Raw genomic sequence first — 18,213 nt, forward strand, 5'->3', positions numbered from 1 at the left:
TCTGACAGATCAGGATTTTAAAAAAAAAATTGCCAGTGACAAAATGCCATTATCACATCTAATGAAATTAATTCCTAATAACAGATAATATCCAGTCTAAGCTAGTTCTTTGAGGCCTCTTTGATTCTGAGTCTGTGACCTAACAAAGAGTTGTGAGGTCCAATGCTAGTGTCCAGGGAAAGCTGGAAGTGTGACTGATCCTCCCTTTGGGGCTCTGATGTCTACCAAGGAAAAGTGCCTTCTGATAGGAGCTTTGAGCTGGGAGTCTAAAGACCCGTCTTTTAGTTCTGGCCCAGACTCATAACTTCTGTTTGACCCTGTGCCTCTCCTTTCTCATCTGTGAATGGCATTGATTTTGAGGGCTCCTCGAGTCCCGTCTGGATCTGCTGTTCTCTCAGTCTGTGGGTCCACCTCATGTCTACTGGTGGGCTGGACCAACTCAGACTTCACTCTTTGCTGTGCCACTGATTCTTGGTGTGACCTTGGGCAAGTAGCTTTTTCTTCCTGAGCCTTTCTTTATCTGTAAAATGGAGATAAAAAGACTTTAGAGTTGTAAGGATTATGTGAAATTACTTAGGTAAATCCCTTTAGTGCCTGACACATAGAAGATCCTCATGGAATAATACCTACTTGGAAACCCTGGTGGTGTAGTGGTTAAGTGCTACAGCTGCTAACCAAAAAGGTCGACAGTTTGAATCGGCCAGGCACTCCTTGGAAACTCTACAGTTCTACTCTGTCACAGGGTCACTACGAGTCAGAATCGATTGGATGGCAGTGCGTTTGTTTTTTTTTTTTTTTTTTGCCACCAAGTCAATTCCCACTCATAGCAACCTTATAGGACAGGGTAGAACTGCCCCATAGGGTTTCCAAGGTTGTAATCTTTATGGAAGCAGACTGCCACATCTTCCTCCTACAGAGCAGCTGGTGAGTTCAAACTAGTGACCTTCCAGTTAACAGCCGAGTGCTTAACCACTGGGCAACCAGGGCTCCTTTCATGGAATAATAGCATTGGTAAAGCCCAAACACTGCTTTCAGTGGCATCTCAGAGCCCCAGATGTTTGTTGAATGGGCAGAAGGTTCAGGCAGTGGACTCTGCTGGGCTGGGAGAAGCCCCAGTACTCCTGCCCTTCTAGTTCAGGTTTGTGTTCTCCCTGGGATGTTTCTCAGAGAGGTAGTTAGGTTTAGGGGTGTCTTGGACAGAAGGAAGGCAAAGAAAAACTAGGTGGGGGCCTTTTATGTGCCTGTTGACCCTGTGCTTAGTCCTCAGGCTATATGTGGGGTAAGCAGGGCTGCTAGTGAACTTAGGATCTGGTGGGCCCCACCCCTGTTGCTCAGAGAATGCAGCTGGGCATCTGGGTCTTGGGCCGTCTTTGAGGCAGACTTTGGGGCTGGTGAAGATTTGGTTTGTCCAGTAGCCTGTACCAAGAGCAATGTGTGTGTGTCTGTCTGTCTAGCTGTTCCCTTCAAGCACCCCCTAACCCTCCCTTTCCCCCAACTGTGGCCTTTCAGTAAGGGACCCAGGCTTACAGGAAGAGTTGATTGGGGCAGATTGAAGGCCTTTCCCTATCAGCACTATGGCTACCACATTTCCCCTGACTGGGCTGCCCTTGGCTTTTCTCTGTAAAACCTCAGAAGCCTCATGGCCTCTCCTCAGAAGTAGGTGGCGCCTGAGTCTCTAGGCCTCACCTGGAGGTTTCCCTGGGGCAGAGTGCATGGTACATGTGCCTGGGAAGGGTACTTTGTCTATAGGCTTTCTGCTGCCCCCTGCTTCCAGCCCAGCCTGAACAGGTGCAGGTAGCAGTTCTAGACTCTGGCGAGACCTGCAGTCCTATAGGCTCCAACTTCCTGCCGTGTGTTGAATAGCAGAAAGAAAACATAATTGAGGGGAGTGCAGACATAGAAGGCAGTCTGTTGTTCCTTAACCCCCAGTATGTGCTAGGCATTCAGCTGGATGCTTCAGGCTCGCCTGCAAAATTGAGATCATTATCCCATGAGATAGGTGAGAAGATTGAGATGCAGAAAAAAGAAATGACGTGCCTCAGGGTCATTAGTGGCAGAGCTGGCATGGGAACCCAGGGATGTCCAAAGGACACGTTCTTTATATGAGCCCTAGGTTCTTAGCTCGGCCTTCAATTGACTAGGTGACCTTGGCTGTATTCCTTGACCTCTCTGGGCCTTACTCACCTCCTCCATCTAGGAACACTTGGCCCTATACCCTTGGGAATCCTGAGGCAGGTGGCTTTCTGTCTTCTGTTTTGCCTCTGAGGTCTGGGTGTCCCCATCGTGAACCAGCATCCATTGCTTGTGCCCAGTTCTCTTCCACCACCCCCTATCAGTACTGATCAGCATCACTGAAGGCTTGGGTGGGGTGGAGGTGAGAACTGAGTCCCAGAGGTATCCTGTGGCCCACCCTGCCCCCAGCCAGGCCCTGCTATTCTCAGATAACCTCCTCCTGGAAACGTGAGTCTGCATTTCTCCCTCCCTTCCTCCCTCTCCCCACGTGGCTTTGACTCAGCAGAAACCTCTGGCCCTGGCCCTGGTCTTGTGGGCAAAGTAGAGGCCATATGTGTGTTTGACAGCATGGGCCATGGGAGAGTGTGCGTGTTATAGCGATGAGGCCCAGAAACATAAGCCAGATGCACTCCTCTGGTCCTTTTGGTCTTTGAACATGGCCCATTAGTGCTGGGAGGGGTGGACCTTGGATCAGTTTTGACTGTTTTATAAGTGGAGAAACAGGCCTCAGAAGAAAGCCAGGACCATATCTGACTCACACAGCCAGTGTCAGAACATAGGTGTTTGAGGTTGAACCAGGCCACAAAAGGAGAAGATTCCAATGGGCCACTTCCTATACACTAACTTCCTTTGACCTTTCTCTGCCCTGCCTCTTTCAATTTTCCCATCTTTGCTATGGGAATCCTTGAGCAGAAGAGCTAGACATCTCAGAGACCAGGCTATCAAGGGGGCTGAGTTCTGTTGTCCCTCAGCCAGCTCCCTACTGAGGTTGTGGTAGTTGAATCCATGGGCTAGGTCACAACCACAGCTACTTGACAGGCAGGCGAGGCCTTTTTCCTGGCTCATCTATTTAGCGGGGCCGTAGTTCCCACTGGACCAGGAGGGAAGTGGGGGACAGACCAGGCCCTTGGTTCCCCCTGCAGCACATATGTGTGGTTTGTTCCCTGCAGACTCGAAGCTTCCTTTTCTGTCATTAGCTGAACTTGCTGTAGCTCTTCTAGCTGGCAGGCATGTAGCAACCTGGGGGGTAGTTCCCATATGCCTCTAAAGCAAATGGTGGAGCCCTGTACTTAAACTGCTTTATAAAAATAGTCCAGGTTTTCCACATAACTACTGGGTAAATATTGATTCCATGTTAACCTCGAGGAGGAAGGATTACAGAGGTTTGGGGGACCTTACCCTAGGCAGCAAACGAGGTTGAAGCAGGTCTATTAGAGCTTTTGGTTATCTCCGCAACCCCTGACAAAGGCTAGAAAGAAGGTAGGGGAAGCTCCTCAGTTTGTACAGCCTCACATCTTGTCCAGCCTTAAGGTTTTCCTGGTTGATGGCAGGGACATTTGCTTGTTGAATGAGATACTTCTCTCTTACGGAGTTTTTGTTGGATATTTGGTCCCAGAGAACATCTTGGGCAGGATCTGCTGGCTGTGTGTGCACACTTATGCATTCCTGTTCTTGTGTCTTTGTATACTCAGAGAAAAGGAAGAGGTGGGGTGTGGGAGTAAGGTTCATGCTGACCTCTGTGGTCTGAGTGAGGGGTATAGCCCCTGATACCTGTTATCCCCTTCCCATTCCCAGGCCATCCCTGGGTTCCAGCTGATTCCTGTTTGTGGGGAATCTGAGGCAGGCAGGATCAGACCTGGCCCCTAGGGAGCCAAGCAGCTTATGTGATAACGTGGATTGGGGGTGGGAAAGGTGGGTAATGTCACCTGGAGCCAGCAGTGCTTGAAGTCACCAGTTACCCCCTTGAAAGCCTGGCTTCACCTTCATTCTACATCCCTACTGGGGAATGGTTGAGAAAGGGCTGCTTTGCCCTCAGAACCAACCTTGCCCCATGGCAGATGCTCTGGTCTGCAACGAGGGAAGCTATGCCTAGCTCTAAGCTTAGCTTTTGGGATGTGGAGTTCCATAGGCTAAGGTTTCCAGCGCCTGAATTCACCTGTTCCCAAATGTGTCACCTTGGGCCAGCTGCGGCACATTCCTATATCTCAGTATCCCTCTTGGGAAAAGTAGGCTTGTTTTTTGTGAGAATGAAATGAGTTGGAGTGTTACAAGCCCTTGGTAGAACTAGTGATAGTATTGTACTGAGAATTTCTGAGCCCTGTTTGGGTTGAGAACAGAGGTGGGGCATTGGGGGACCCCCATCCAGCTGGACTCTGGGAGGGGAGAGCAGGTGCAGATTGCCCACAAGTGCAGCGTCAGCAAGAGGAGAAGTTTCGGTTTCTATCAAAACAAGTTATCTGAATTCCCCTACTCCTGCAGATCCACTGGACTCTTCTTTTCCCCTACTTCGGGCCCCCACACAGGGAAGTCCAAGTCTGGTCCCCAGCCCCATGTGCCAACCTTCTGGGAGGAAGAGGAGGGCTTTCTGGATGATAGAGGTGGGGCTAGAAGAATCAAAAAAGCTAATCCTTATTGAGTACTCACTATGTTCTTAGCCCTGAGCTGAATGCTTTTCCTGCTTTATATGATTGAAAAAACAACTTCTAATCTCCCTTGTTGGGGAGGTACTATTGCTGTTTCCTTGGTTCAAAGGTGCACATTTTTCCCCACACTAATAATCCCCAAATTAGAGTACATGTTATAATCAGTGTGGTGGGGTTTTTCCCTAAATAAACTATGATTAAATACATGTTGTACCATACTACTTATCAGTGGTATCTTAGAATTGAGAGAAGGTGATACCTTACACTTTACAGATGAATAGAGCAGTGTCATAGCTTGCCCACATTTAAAGACCCTGTTTTGTGAAGCCTGTCTTATTAATCTTTGCATTTGATTGCTAAAGTTTCAAGCTAAGGGTACAGAAGGTGGGCTTGTGAACCTTTGGATTCAGTAAAGGTAGAGAGACAGTCCTGTTTGCCATGAGGATGGACAGTAAGAGGAAAGATAGCCTGAGTTCAGCATTTGGGGCTTTTCTCTGGCTGTGGAAGTGCAACAAAAAAATGAGGAATGGCTTAATAAGCGTTCCTGGAAACATTACGGCTGATGTGCGGGTAGCTAGGAATCTGAAGGAGTCCTGATACTCATGACAAACATAGCTCCTGTTTCCTGAACACGTACTGTGCCTCATGTGTTCTGCAAACTTTCCCATGTAGTCTTGACAACACCTGTGAGAGGAAGAGGAATTTCTTTCTTCACTGTATGGATGAGGACATTGAGACCCAGAGAGGTTAAAGGCTTTTGTCCAGTGTCATACAGCCTGGAGGCAGCAGTCTTTCTGCTAGGCTTTGATGCCTCGCCAAAGAGCAAGGCAAAGGAGTTAGTGGCAGGAACATGGGACTCTCCTGCAGTTCTCCCCTGCTCCCTTCCTTATTCCACAATTTCCTCTCTTTTCCCCATTTTTGTGCATCTGGGATCTAACGTGGGTAGTTAGATATTATCTCCCAGGCCTGGAAATGAGGGTTGACCCCTTCTACAGGAGATAGTTTTCTCCAACACTTCAGTATATCTCTCAGAGACTGGCAAGCAGACTCCTATTTTACCCCTTCCCTCCCATTTTAGTTCCTGTTTACTGCAACTGCCGACAGCACTGCCTCCCTGGAGCCCCAAACTCTGCCTACAGAAATAGCTCCCCAAGCAGCTTGGGCAGCCACAGTGGGCTCTGTGGTCCTGGCTTCTAAGAAAGGCAGCAGTAAGGGGCCCCCAGCCTGTGCACAGGCACGTGACTTGCTGGAAGTGCCACTGAGGGGTGGGGGTGGGGATGGGGAGAGTGTAGCCACAAAACCCACATCCTTGTTTACATTGGTGAAGGGGCTACCCCTTCCCGCCTTCACAACCCCCACCCCCACCCCAGGTCTCTGTACCTCTGAGAGGGCTTGAGACAGAGGCAGGGCTCATTTTCTGTCTCAGAGCAGCCTTTCGTTATCTCACAGAACCCTCTGGGGATGGAAGCGGGGGAGGACAGTAAAGGCATTCTTCTGACCATTCAGCTTGGTAGACTGATGATCATGGAAGAAATCTGGAGTTCCATTCCCTGTGTAGACCTGTTCCCTACCCCAGTGCCCCAGGGAGAACCCATCATAGCAGCACTCTCCCCGGGGAAACAAAGGGAATTTCCCTCTTCATCTTCAGTGATAGAAATCAATCTTGCTTGACTTCTAAGTCCGCCTTAATTTCCCAGGGAAAAGACCTGCCTGGCTCCCCCAGCCTGTCCATTCATTCAGCAAACTTTACCTGATTTCCTTTACTGTATCAGGCCCTGAGCTGGGGGTAGATTTAAACGTGAGCTACCCTCTGCCCTCAGTGAGAGTGCAGTGTGATGGGGCAGATGAAGGCCTGCAGCCCTTTGATACATGAGGTAATAGAAGCGCCCTTTGGGGGGTGAGAAGGGAAAACTATGTTAAAGGACACGTTGGTGCTTAACAAGTAGGCAGCCAAGGAGGAGGGAAGGGCATCCTGGAAAAGAGGGAACATCATGTGTGAAGATCCTCAAAGCAAAGAGGGAGCCTGGTTCCTTCTCTCCTTATTTCAACCAAAACCCCGTGACACCTGGACCCTTTGGGCTGCAGGTTACCTTTCGTAATTTTGGCTTAAGTGTGTGTGTGTATGTGTGTTCTCTTTCTTACTAGACTGTGTTTCTTGCAGGCAGGGGCAGGCTTTTCCTCACCTCTGTATCCTTTGCAACACCCCGCATTCACGCCTCGCTGTGGAGAGCCCAAAAGCGAAGGGGACTCTAATTTACTGAGTGACTACTCTGTCGCAAGCCTAGTGCTGGTCACTTTACACCCATTACCTCATTTAATCCCAGAAAAGGCCTGCTAGATAGTTATCCATCTTGTCCCCATTTTACACACGAGGCATATGAGCCTCAGAACACTTGCCTCTGGTCACTCAGCTCTCTAGTACCTGGCAGAACTGGGCTTAGAGCTGAGATTTTATTTTGTTTTAACCTACAGAGACAACACTGACTACTGGGAGTCAGGAAAATTGAATTCCAGAGTTGACTCTGCCACAGACTGACTTCCTGTGTGACCTTGGGCAGCCACAAACTCTCCTTGAGCCTCAGTTTCCTCATGTGGAGAATGAGAGGGGGGTGGAATCGATGGTGCTTGAGGCCATTTATGGGACTTAAAGTGTTTGTTGACTTGTCTGAGTGGCCGGGCAAGCTCTAGATAAAGTCATCTGCCCAAGAGGCCTCAGGTTGTATCCCTCTCATCTGAACTCTCTTGTTCCTCAAGACTGTCTCTGCCTCTATTTTTTGCGTGGCCCCAACCCAACCCACAAAGGGAAGAGCTGTCTAGGCCTTGGGGTAGGAAAGGGAGCTTCCCAGGCCTCCCAGCCCACAAGAGTATTCCTTGACTCTTCTCTGGGCAGCTCCAACCCCAGCCCCTCCTTTCTTCTGTCCCACAGCTGACCAGGTGTATGGAGACCAGGATATGCATGAGGTTGTGCGAAAGCACTGCATGGACTACCTGGTGAGACGTTGTGGAGGCCTTGGGGCAGGGGCAGGGTGGGAGGATCTCCTCTCCACACAGACTTTGACCCTTTCATCTTTTCTACAGATGAAGAATGCTGACTACTTCTCCAACTATGTCACAGAGGACTTCACCACCTATATCAACCGGAAGCGGAAAAACAACTGCCATGGCAACCACATTGAGATGCAGGCCATGGCAGAGATGTACAACCGTCCTGTGGAGGTGTATCAATACAGCACAGGTACTTCTTTGGTGGGTAGGTGAGAGACTGATGGTCTGAGCCTGCCCTACAGGCCCAGTGTGGGTACTCCCTCGTTCTCTCTCTCTGCAGAACCCATCAACACATTCCATGGGATCCATCAAAATGAGGATGAACCCATCCGTGTAAGCTACCATCGGAATATCCACTACAATTCAGTGGTGAATCCCAACAAGGCTACCATTGGTGTAGGGCTGGGCCTGCCGTCATTCAAACCGGGGGTGAGTGGGTCCCTGTGCCCAGGATAGCTGCTGAATATAAAGGCTAGAAACCTCTGTTGAAGTCTCAGTTCTGCCCCTAGCTCACAAAAATGTCTCGCCCCTTCTGGGTCTCCCTTGAGATCTCACCTCTATAAAATTAGGGAGTTACCCTAGGTAATCTCTCAGGGCTCATTCAGTGGTCTCAGTTTGCTTCTCTATGAGCTGCTCACCCATCTTCTGTGCCTATTGAGAGCTGGCATTTAGAATATGGAGCCAGATTTAAGAACATTGAGCCAGGACTTGATCTGGGTTATCTTAGCATCCACCTGGATCCCCCTCCCAACTCATAGGAGTTACAGAAAGCTTCAGTCATAGAGACCTGAAATGTAGGCTGGCCCCACCACTCGCTGGCTATGGGACCTTAGGTAGATGGTGCAGCTAATCTGAGCTGGCAGCTTGGCTGATACAGGAAGTGCCTAACACTGGGACCGGTGCGTAGTAAGTACGTAGAAAGTGAAACATGTTTTCCCAACACACGCTGACAAATTCTCTTTCTCTCTCATAGACAGAGCCTGCTGGGGATTTTGATATCTTCTATTTTGGTTTCACTTCCTAGAAACAGAAAATGCTCCTCCTCGTTTTAGGAAACACGTACCCGACCATCAGTACACCCTCCATTATAAGTGTTTTTAAAAATAAACTTTTAAATTTAGAAAAGTTTTAGATTTATAGAATTACTGAAAATACAGAGAGTTCCCATATACGCCACACCCAATTTCCTTTATGATTAACGTCTTATATCAGTGTGACACTTGTATCACAACTAATGAATCGATGTTGATGATATTATTAATTAGACCGTACATTATTCAGATTTCCTCAGTTTGTCCTTAATAACCTTTATCTGTATCCCATCCAGGATAATACCACATTATGTTTAGTTCTCATGTCTCTAGGCTCCTCTTAGGTGTGACAGTTTTTCAGACTTTCCTTCTTCTTCTTTTAGTTTTTTTATCTGTTTACTGTCTGTGTAGTTTTACCTTTTCTGGAATGTCATATAATTGGAATCATACAGTATATAGCTTTTCCAGACCGGCTTTTTTCACTAACACACTGCATTTAAGATTCTTCCATGACTTTTTGTGACTTGATAGCGCATATTTTTTTTTTCTTTTTAAAATCTGAATAGTTTGTTTTCTTTTTATTAATAAATGTTTTTTATGAACAGTTTCAGATTTACAGAAAAATTGAGACAATAGGACAGAGAATTCCCATGCATACCCCCTCTTCCACACACATAAACACACAGTTTCACTATTATTAACATCTTTAATGCTACATTTGTTACAATTAATGAACCAGTATTGATACGTTATTATTAACAAAAGTCCTCATGCCTCCTTAGGCTCCTCTTGTCTAACATTTTGTCACACTTGTCTTTGATGGCCTTGACAGTTTTGAGGAGTACTGGTTTATTATAGGATGCCCCTCTGTTGGAATTTGTCTGATGTTTTTCTCATGATTAGACTGGAGCCAGGAGTTTTAGGGAAGAGAAGCACAGTGGTAAAGTGCCATTTTCATCACATTCTGTCAAGGGATATTGTATCAATATGATTTATGACTGTTGTTGTTGACCTTGATCACCAGGCTGAGGTAGTGTTTGTCAGGTTTGAGGTGGGGAGTAATGCTCCATCTCCTCGAGGGCCGAGTATCTATATAAATTACTTGGAATTCTTATGCAAGGGAGATTTGTCTCTTCTCTTCCATTTATTTGTTCAGTCTACTTATTTCAGTATGGACTCGTGGATATTTGTGTACTGGGTTATAATCCAATACTACTTTTATTTATTTTGTTGCTCAAATTGTTCCAACTTTGGGCATTGGGAGCTCTTTTGGTTGGTTCCCATGTCCCTTTGACATACTCCCATCACTAGCAGTTTTGTTTTTGTTGTTTTATTTTTTTGAGAGTAGAGTAACATCTCATTACTTTCTGGAACTGCAACATGCACACCCTTCAGTTAGGTTGCTTTATATATTTGTCATACACTTAAGATTCTGTTTTCATAGACATATGCTGCATTTCATCCTGGGGTCCCCTGACCTCCTAAATGATTTTTTTTAATGTGCATGCATTAAGGTATACAGAATAGTTTCACTATCCTAAAATCCCCTGTTCTCCACTTAATTTGTCCCTCCTCTTTCCCCATTAATCCCTGGGAACCACTGTGAAAAAACCAAAACCCATTGCTGTCAACTTTATTCCCACTCATAGCGATCTTATAGGACAGAGCAGAACTGCCCCATAGGGTTTTCAAGGCTGTAAATCTTTACTGAAGCAGACTGCCACATCTTTTTCCTGTGCAGCAGCTGGTGGATTCAAACCGCCAACCTTTCGGTTAAAACCACTGTGCCACCAGGGCTCCTACCATCCATTTTGCCTTTTCCAGAATGTCTTATAATTAGGATCGTATAGTATGTAGCCTTTTCAAACTGGCTTCTTTCTCTTAGTAATATGCATTTAAGATTCCTCTATATCTTCTAGTGGTATAATGGCTTATTTCTTTTTCCCCTCATTTTTGATGGCTCTTTTTGTTGCCGAATAATATTCCATTGTATGGATGTACCAGTTTGTTTACTCATTCATCTATTGAAGGACATCTTGGTTGCTTCCGGTGTTTGCTGATTGTGAATAAAGCTGCTATAAACTTTTATGTGCAGGTTTTTGTGTGGGTATACGTTTTCAGATCACTTGAGTATATATCTAGGAGTGTAATTGCTGGATCATGTTTTAAGAGTATGTTTAGCTTTTAAGAAACTGCCAGACTCTCTGCCAAAGTGGTTGTATTGTTTTGCATTTCTGCCAGCAGTTAATGAGAGAGTTCATGTTAGTGTTGCTCTGCATCTTTCATCAGCAATTACAGTTGTCAGTGTTTAGATTTTAGCCATTCTATTAGATTTTTTTTTATTAGATAGGTGTGTAGTGGTATATCATTGTTGTTTTAATTTGTAATTGCTTGATGACAAATGAGGAAACCCTTGGTGGTATAGCGGTTAAGAGTTCTCCTGCTAACCAGGAGAAGGTCAGCAGTTTGAATCCACCAGGCACCCCTTGGAAACCCTACGGGGCAGTTCTACTCTGTCCTATAGGGTCACTATGAGTCAGAATCGACTCAATGGCATTGGGTTTGGCTTTTTTTTTTAATGACAAATGAAAGTGCCCTGGTGGCGCAGTGGTTAAAATGCCCGACTGCTAATCAAAGGTCAGCGGTTTGAACCCACTAGCCGCTCTGCCGGAGAAAGATTTAGCAGTTTGCTTCCGTGAAGATTTACAACCTTGGAAATCCCCGTGTCAGTTGTACTGTGTCCTGTAGGGTCCTTATGAGTTGAAATTGACTTGACGGCAGTGGGTTTGTGTTTTTTTTTTGGTTGATGGTAAATGATACTGAGTATCTTTTCTATACTTATTTTCCTTCTGTATATCATCTTTGGTAAGGTATGTGTTTAAATCTTTTGCCCATTTTTAATTGGCTTATTCCAGCAGAATTTTACATACTTTTTGATTGTTATCTACATTAAAAGATTACATTTTACATAATTACTTATAGCCCACATGCATTTGTGTGTGGTGTGTGTATGTAAAAAATAGTCAAAATGAAAGTTTTAGGAAACAATACACTTATTCCCCAGAATTTACTCTGATATTTTTTATTTTTTTTTAATGTTTTTACAACTCACACCCTGAACACAGTATTCTCGTAAAATGTCCCACAACTCATAGCACCCCATGCTATAGTAATACTGCCCCTTCATTCCCTCTCACACCTATACTGCTTCCCCCACCCACTTACTTGCTCACATTCTACCTCTACCCTTTGTATGCACAGCTACCTTCTCAGGTCATCTTTTCTCTTTGTTCCCTCTGGGCTTCTGAGCATTGTGAAACTCAGTCATTGGTCTGTGGGGCTTCTGTAAACTAAGGCCTAGGCTAGAGGACACCTGTCTGTCCCAGACTTAGTGCCTCAGTTTAATTGTCTTGGGGCCAGGGCCAGGGCTTCTGAGTGTAGGAATTGGGAATGACAGGCTGCATAGTCCAAATCTGCTTATTCTCAATATCTGATGCATAGGCTGTCTGGCAGGGGGTGTTTAGCCAGAGTACGTGTCTTCTTGTCTCCTGTTTTCTGGGGCCAGTGGGCCTACCTTCTCTGAGACAGTTCTGTCTCTAGGATAAAGTTGAGAATGTCATCCCACATCTGTGTTCTTTTCCCCTTTGCAGTTTGCAGAACAGTCCCTGATGAAGAATGCCATAAAAACATCGGAGGAGTCATGGATTGAACAGCAGATGCTGGAGGACAAGAAGCGGGCCACAGACTGGGAGGCCACCAATGAGGCCATTGAGGAGCAAGTGGCTCGGGAATCCTACCTGCAGTGGCTGCGGGATCAGGAGAAACAGGCCCGTCAGGTCCGCGGCCCCACCCAGGTAGGTCATGAGCCCTGTTGCTCACCTGGCCGAGAACCCATTATTCCCATGCTCTGACCCCAAACGGCAGAAAAAAATTAAGCTGTTTTGACATCTGGGAAGAAAGGAAGTTACCAGCCTAGTCCATACTTCATTTTGGCATTAGTCTAGGCATCTGCCTTGGAACTCTCAACACCTGTGCAGAACAAGCTCTTACGGAGTGAGGGAGGACAGTGGCTGGTGGTTACATAAGAGATACATAAATTGTTTCAGAGAGACAGGCTTTTGTTGAATGACCCATGTGTGCTAGGCTCTGCTGAGGATGTAAAATCAGATCCAGCCTGCTCTGCCCTCAATGATCCCCTGTCTATTGAGAGAGACAGACACATCAGTGGGGGCCTCCACCCTGGCTGGGAGGCCAGTGGAGATGGGGGGCTCTGGTCAGGCTTCGCAGAGGAAGGTTGAATTTTTAGGGCAGGGAGGGAGCAGGGTGACAGGCATTTGAGGACTCAGATGGAGTTTGGAGTGATTGTGTATATATATATGTTGGCAAGAGCTGAATAATTAATTCACCAAATATTTATTGAAGGTCTGTGCCAGGCACCATTCTCAGTATATGGGGTACATTAGTAAGCAGAGCAGGCTAAGATCGTTGTCCTTGTGATGCTTGCAGTCTTATAGAGGGAAGCAAAATAAACAACAAACATAATAAGTTAGTTGAGGTGCTATGGATGAAATTTGGAGAGCAAGGGTAAAAGGAATGGGTAGGGCTGAGTGGGGAATAGGAGTTGACAGTATTAAATAGCATGGCCAGGGTAGGCCTCAGAACAGGAGAGATTTGAGCAGAACCTTGCAAGAGTTGAGGGGAGTCAGTTAAGCAGGTATGTTAGGGAAGGAAGAGGGTTGGGCTTTTACTCTGACTGAGGAGGAATCCATGGGCGGATTCTGAGCAGAGGAGGTAAAGGATCTGACTAAGGATTTAACAGGATCCCCTGGCTGCTGAGTGTAGAACGGAATCTGGAGGATGAGGGTGGAAGTAGGGGCACCAGTGAGGAGGAGGCTACTGCGTAGTCCAAGTGAGTGGTGATGGTGCCGGCCGTGGGAGTGGTGAGAATGGTTTGGATTCTGAATATATTTTGAAGATGGAGGTAACAAGACTTTCCCGTCAGATTGGGCTATAAGGATGCTAGAGAGAAAAGTTAAGGAGCTTAAACTTTGTCCTGTGGGAGAGTTCCTATGGTCCGTTCTGTGATTGGAATGATGGTGACTTAGTTTTTTAGTGCTGCTGTAATAGAAATCCCACAAGTGGCTGGCTTCAACAAACAGATTTATTTTCTCACACTTCGGGAGGCTAGAAGTTCAAATTCAGGGCACCAGCTCTAGGGGAAGGCTCTCTTTGTCCATTCTGGAGATGATCCTTGTTTCAGGTGTTCCTCAGTTCCTTGATGATCTCTGCGTGGTATCTGTTTCCCCATTTGTGCTTCCCTGTCCCTGTGTTGGAGCCCTGATGGCACAGTGGTTAAGAGCTTGCCTGCTAACCAAAAGGTTGGCAGTTCGAATATACCAGGTGTTCCTTGGAACAGTTCTACTCTGTCCTATATAGGGCCTCTATGAGTTGAAATCGACTTGATGGCAACAGGTCATGTCTTTTTTTTTTTTTTTGGTCCCTATGTCTAATCTGCTCTTTTTATATCTCAAAATTGATGGTCCTAAGTTTTTTTTTTTTTTAAGTAACGTAACAAAAAAACCCTGTTCCCAAATGGTATTACATCTACAGGTAGAGGGATTAGGATTCCAACACATGTTTTGGGAGGACACAGTTTATTCCATAACAGCGACCTATGTAGAAGCTGTATTGTAGCCAGGATACTAGGAAGGGAGGGAGCACTCAGGGATGGGACAAGGGAGGATCATGGCTGGTGTTGATCCTTGCCGCCTTTTCCTTCCCCACTGCAGCCCCGGAAAGCCAGCGCCACATGCAGTTCAGCCACAGCAGCAGCCTCCAGTGGCCTGGAGGAGTGGACTAGCCGGTCCCCCCGGCAGCGGAGTTCAGCATCATCTCCTGAGCACCCTGAGCTGCATGCTGAGCTGGGCATCAAGCCCCCTTCTCCAGGCACTGTCTTAGCTCTTGCCAAACCACCTTCACCCTGTGCACCAGGTCAGTGACTTGCTCACAGGGAGCGTGCTATGGTTAGGAAGTGCTTCCTGGGTCCTGGGCCCTGCCTCTGACTGTCCATCTGCCCCAGGTACAAGCAGCCAGTTCTCGGCCGGGGCTGACCGGGCCACCTCTCCCCTTGTGTCCCTCTACCCTGCTCTGGAGTGCCGGGCCCTCATTCAGCAGATGTCCCCCTCTGCCTTTGGTAAGCCTCCTCTGTCTTGGGGACAGGGACCAGCTGGGAGTTGGGGAGATACTGGAGGAAGAAGCAAGTTCTAAGAGGGGGCTTTTGGAGACTTGGTCATCTTCCCAAGAAAAGGAGAGGGGTGCTGGAGGGAATTTTTCAGCCCAAGAAATCTACCCCAGAAGGTGTCTGAGTGAGGTTTTTTAGGCCCAAAGGAGCCTTCTCCTTAGAGAAAGGAGTGAGAGGGGCCTTGGGTGGGGTTTTCATGCTGTGTGTGTGTCTGCCCTTCAGAGAGGAGTGATAAGGGGCCTGGATAGGGTTCCTTCAGAGCCAGGGTGGGCAGAAGGCAGACCGAGACAGCTCCAACTTCACATCATCCTTCTACCCTTCCTCTTGCCCAGCAGGTCTGAATGACTGGGATGACGATGAGATCCTAGCGTCGGTGCTGGCAGTGTCCCAACAGGAATACCTAGACAGTATGAAGAAAAACAAAGTGCACAGAGACCCACCCCCAGATAAGAGTTGATGGAGACCCGGGGACTGGAGACCGTTTCCCAACCCCATCACTCCTACCCTCTGGTGCCACCCCACCTTCTTTGGCTTTCTTCCCTCTTGCCTTCTTCCCTTCTCCCTCTTGTCCCTCCTTTTCCTTCCCCCCACTTCCCTCTGGCTGGCCCACCCCTGTGTCCCCTCATAGCTGCCACCACCACCACGTGTCTCTCTGCCAGCTGACGTGCCCTGTTGCCCCCTGCACAGCACCATCCCTGCATTCCACAGGGGACTCGGGCAAGGGTGCTGAAGGTAGGCAAGAGGCACACAGACAAACCACCTGGCCGCCAGGCAGCCCCAGAGGAGAGACATTCAGACAGAGGAAAATCTCCCTGCCCCTCATTCCTCCCAAGATCAGAAAAACTTGTCCCCTCCCCCAAAATGATGCCAGGGAGGTGGGGGAGAGAAGTGGGGAATCCCCTTCCCAGTACCTCAAGAATGTCTGAGCCTTCAATTTTGAATTTTTCTTTATTAAAATGTACTTTTATCTTACAAAATTAACCAGTCAAAAATGATCTAGACAACAGCATTGGCTCTGTAAAGATGGCATCTCTCTGGTTTGGGGAACAGGCAGGCCATGAGGTATGGAGGGGGCACAGTAGTGCGGTTCTGGCCTCCAGCTCTATGGAGGTGCGTTGAGCTGGGGTGGGGGTGGGTAAGCAGGTATCAGACTGGCTTTGGACAATGAGACTGACCTTGCTGCATTCCTTTTGCTTCCACCACCGCCAGTCTCTCTGGAATCTCAGGGTTGGGGGGCATCCTTGGGGATCGTAGCCGCCACCCAGGATTTGAGCGTGGGGAGTGGGAGCAGCCTCAGCAGATGGGGCATCTGTGCCCTGCAGGTATTGATAAGATCCGCTATCTGTAACGTCCTTGGCACAATAAAACCAAATGTCAGTTTCCTCTGAGCGGCTCTGTTCTATGTGGGGCAGAAGGTGGGTGGGCCCATGGGCAGAAGAGGAGATGGCACAGGCCTTGACTTGACCTCTGAGGTTCCCATGCTCCCCAGTAGGGCCCGCCTGGAGGCCTGAAGTTTGTTCATATTGGATTAATTCACTTATTAAAATCTCCGTGTGGGACGTATTGCCACCAAGAAATCTCCATCTTTGTTGCCCTTACACAGTCCTGGCACAGATGCAGCCTGCCCATCCTGTTTCTTGGGGGTGTGCTAGGGGCAGAGGATCGTGAGCTCCTTGAGGGCAGGGACTGAATTTCCTGTGTGAATTTCAGCTTCTGCGCTTGCCTCGCACGGTAAATGTTTGCCCTTGTGAGTTGGAAAGGCACAACTGACACTTCATAGCAACATGAGTTTGGTGGGAGAGCAGAGGGGCCTCTCCAACTGTATTTTAGCAGCTAAGGAACAGCCCAAGCTCTCTTTTTTCATTTCTCCCAGTCCTCTGACACCTGTCCCTGCCCTTCCTAGGTACAAAGCTAAGGCAGAGAAGAATGGCTGCCAGCCCCCCTCCCAGTTTTCGCTCACGTGTTTTATCACTGTCTCTGTAATGGGTCCTTGTGGAAGGATGTGTGTTGGCTCTGCAGGTGAGGGCATGGCTGTCTGTGTGTCTGAGGGGCGTCTCTCGAGTCCAGTGGTCAAAGCATGTGTATGCTGGAGAGTTGGTTTAAAATCTTTCATGGCTTTTTACTAGCTGCGTGGCCTTGGTCAAATCACGTAACCTCTCTGAGTTTCACATCTCCCATTTATAAAACAGGGTCATTAATGTCTACTACCTCATTTTTTTTTTTTTTTTACCTCATGCTCTCTGGTTGTGAGCATCAAGAGACAATGCATATGGTTGATGTAATATGCGACTGGGCACAGTGCCTGGCACATTCTGAGAGTGCAGATGTTAGCGGGTGTTATTTATTATCCTAGTGTTGAAGTTTCTGCACCGTTGGCCCCTGCCTACCTCTCCTTGCTGCTCTGTCCAGTTTCCTTGGCCTCTGCCTGAAATTTGCCTTTACCCTGTCCTCAGCCGCCAACCTTGTCATTCAAGACTGGTAAAGGGTCACTTGAGAAGCCCCGTATGACCCTTTTCATATTCTTCCCCTATCTACAAATATATCTGCACTCCCTTTTCTCCAGGAACTGTACTATAAACTTCTGGGCAAGGGCTATGACGGTTGACTGATCTGTGTATCTCTAATATCCATTCTACCTTCCCCAGGGCCTGGCAGCCTTACAGTAGACCCTTAATAAATGATGGATGAATAAGGACCCTTAATAAATGATGGATGAATAAGGGGGAGGTATGTGTGTGTATTTGCTTTTTGGGTGTTATCTGTGTGTGTGACTGTTGAGTCCCCAAGTCTTCATGTGCATCTCACAGAGTGTCTCCAATGGTGTGTGTGTGTGTGTGTGAGAGAGAGAGAGAGACACAAGTCAGATGGTAACTGGTACTCTTGACAGTTTGTGTCTGTATGTGAGACAAGTATGGGTCTGTGACAGTGCATCTGTGGTTTCTATTTGATGGGGTATGTTTATTCCTGTGGCAGATTCTGGGAACTATTTCTGGACAGTTTGTTTCAGTGACAAGGCTGTATGTATGTGTCTGATGATGCATGTGTGTCTGTGGCCAAGTACACTGTCTACCCGTCTATGTGACACTGCATATTTCTGTGGGTCCATCACATCAGTATGTGTGTGTACCTTTGAAGCAGTGCATCTGTGTATCTTCCTGTATCAGACTCTGGATCTCGTTTCTGGTACAGCACAAGCCTTTCTGTGACAGTGTATGTCTGATGCTGCCCATGCCTTAGTGAC

At 47.4% G+C, this 18,213-nt stretch overlaps 1 protein-coding gene across 2 annotated transcripts in view; it reads left to right on the plus strand.

Annotated features, from left to right (window-relative positions):
- The window catches only part of OTUD5 (OTU deubiquitinase 5), a 33,184-nt gene extending 16,741 nt beyond the window's left edge, over positions 1-16,443 (plus strand). Inside the window, exons 3-9 of one of the 2 annotated variants that reach the window (XM_049872132.1) lie at positions 7,582-7,646; positions 7,734-7,890; positions 7,981-8,129; positions 12,382-12,585; positions 14,521-14,722; positions 14,811-14,924; positions 15,305-16,443. In XM_049872132.1, the coding sequence (XP_049728089.1) occupies positions 7,582-7,646; positions 7,734-7,890; positions 7,981-8,129; positions 12,382-12,585; positions 14,521-14,722; positions 14,811-14,924; positions 15,305-15,429 (1,016 nt within the window). In that variant the 3' untranslated portion in view covers positions 15,430-16,443. The remainder of the gene's footprint in view (positions 1-7,581; positions 7,647-7,733; positions 7,891-7,980; positions 8,130-12,381; positions 12,586-14,520; positions 14,723-14,810; positions 14,925-15,304) is intronic. The other variant, XM_049872133.1, reaches the window with a different exon arrangement.
- The last annotated feature ends 1,770 nt before the right edge of the window (positions 16,444-18,213 follow it).

This window comes from Elephas maximus, chromosome X (assembly GCF_024166365.1).
Source record: "Elephas maximus indicus isolate mEleMax1 chromosome X, mEleMax1 primary haplotype, whole genome shotgun sequence".
Classification (NCBI taxonomy): Eukaryota; Metazoa; Chordata; class Mammalia; order Proboscidea; family Elephantidae; genus Elephas; species Elephas maximus.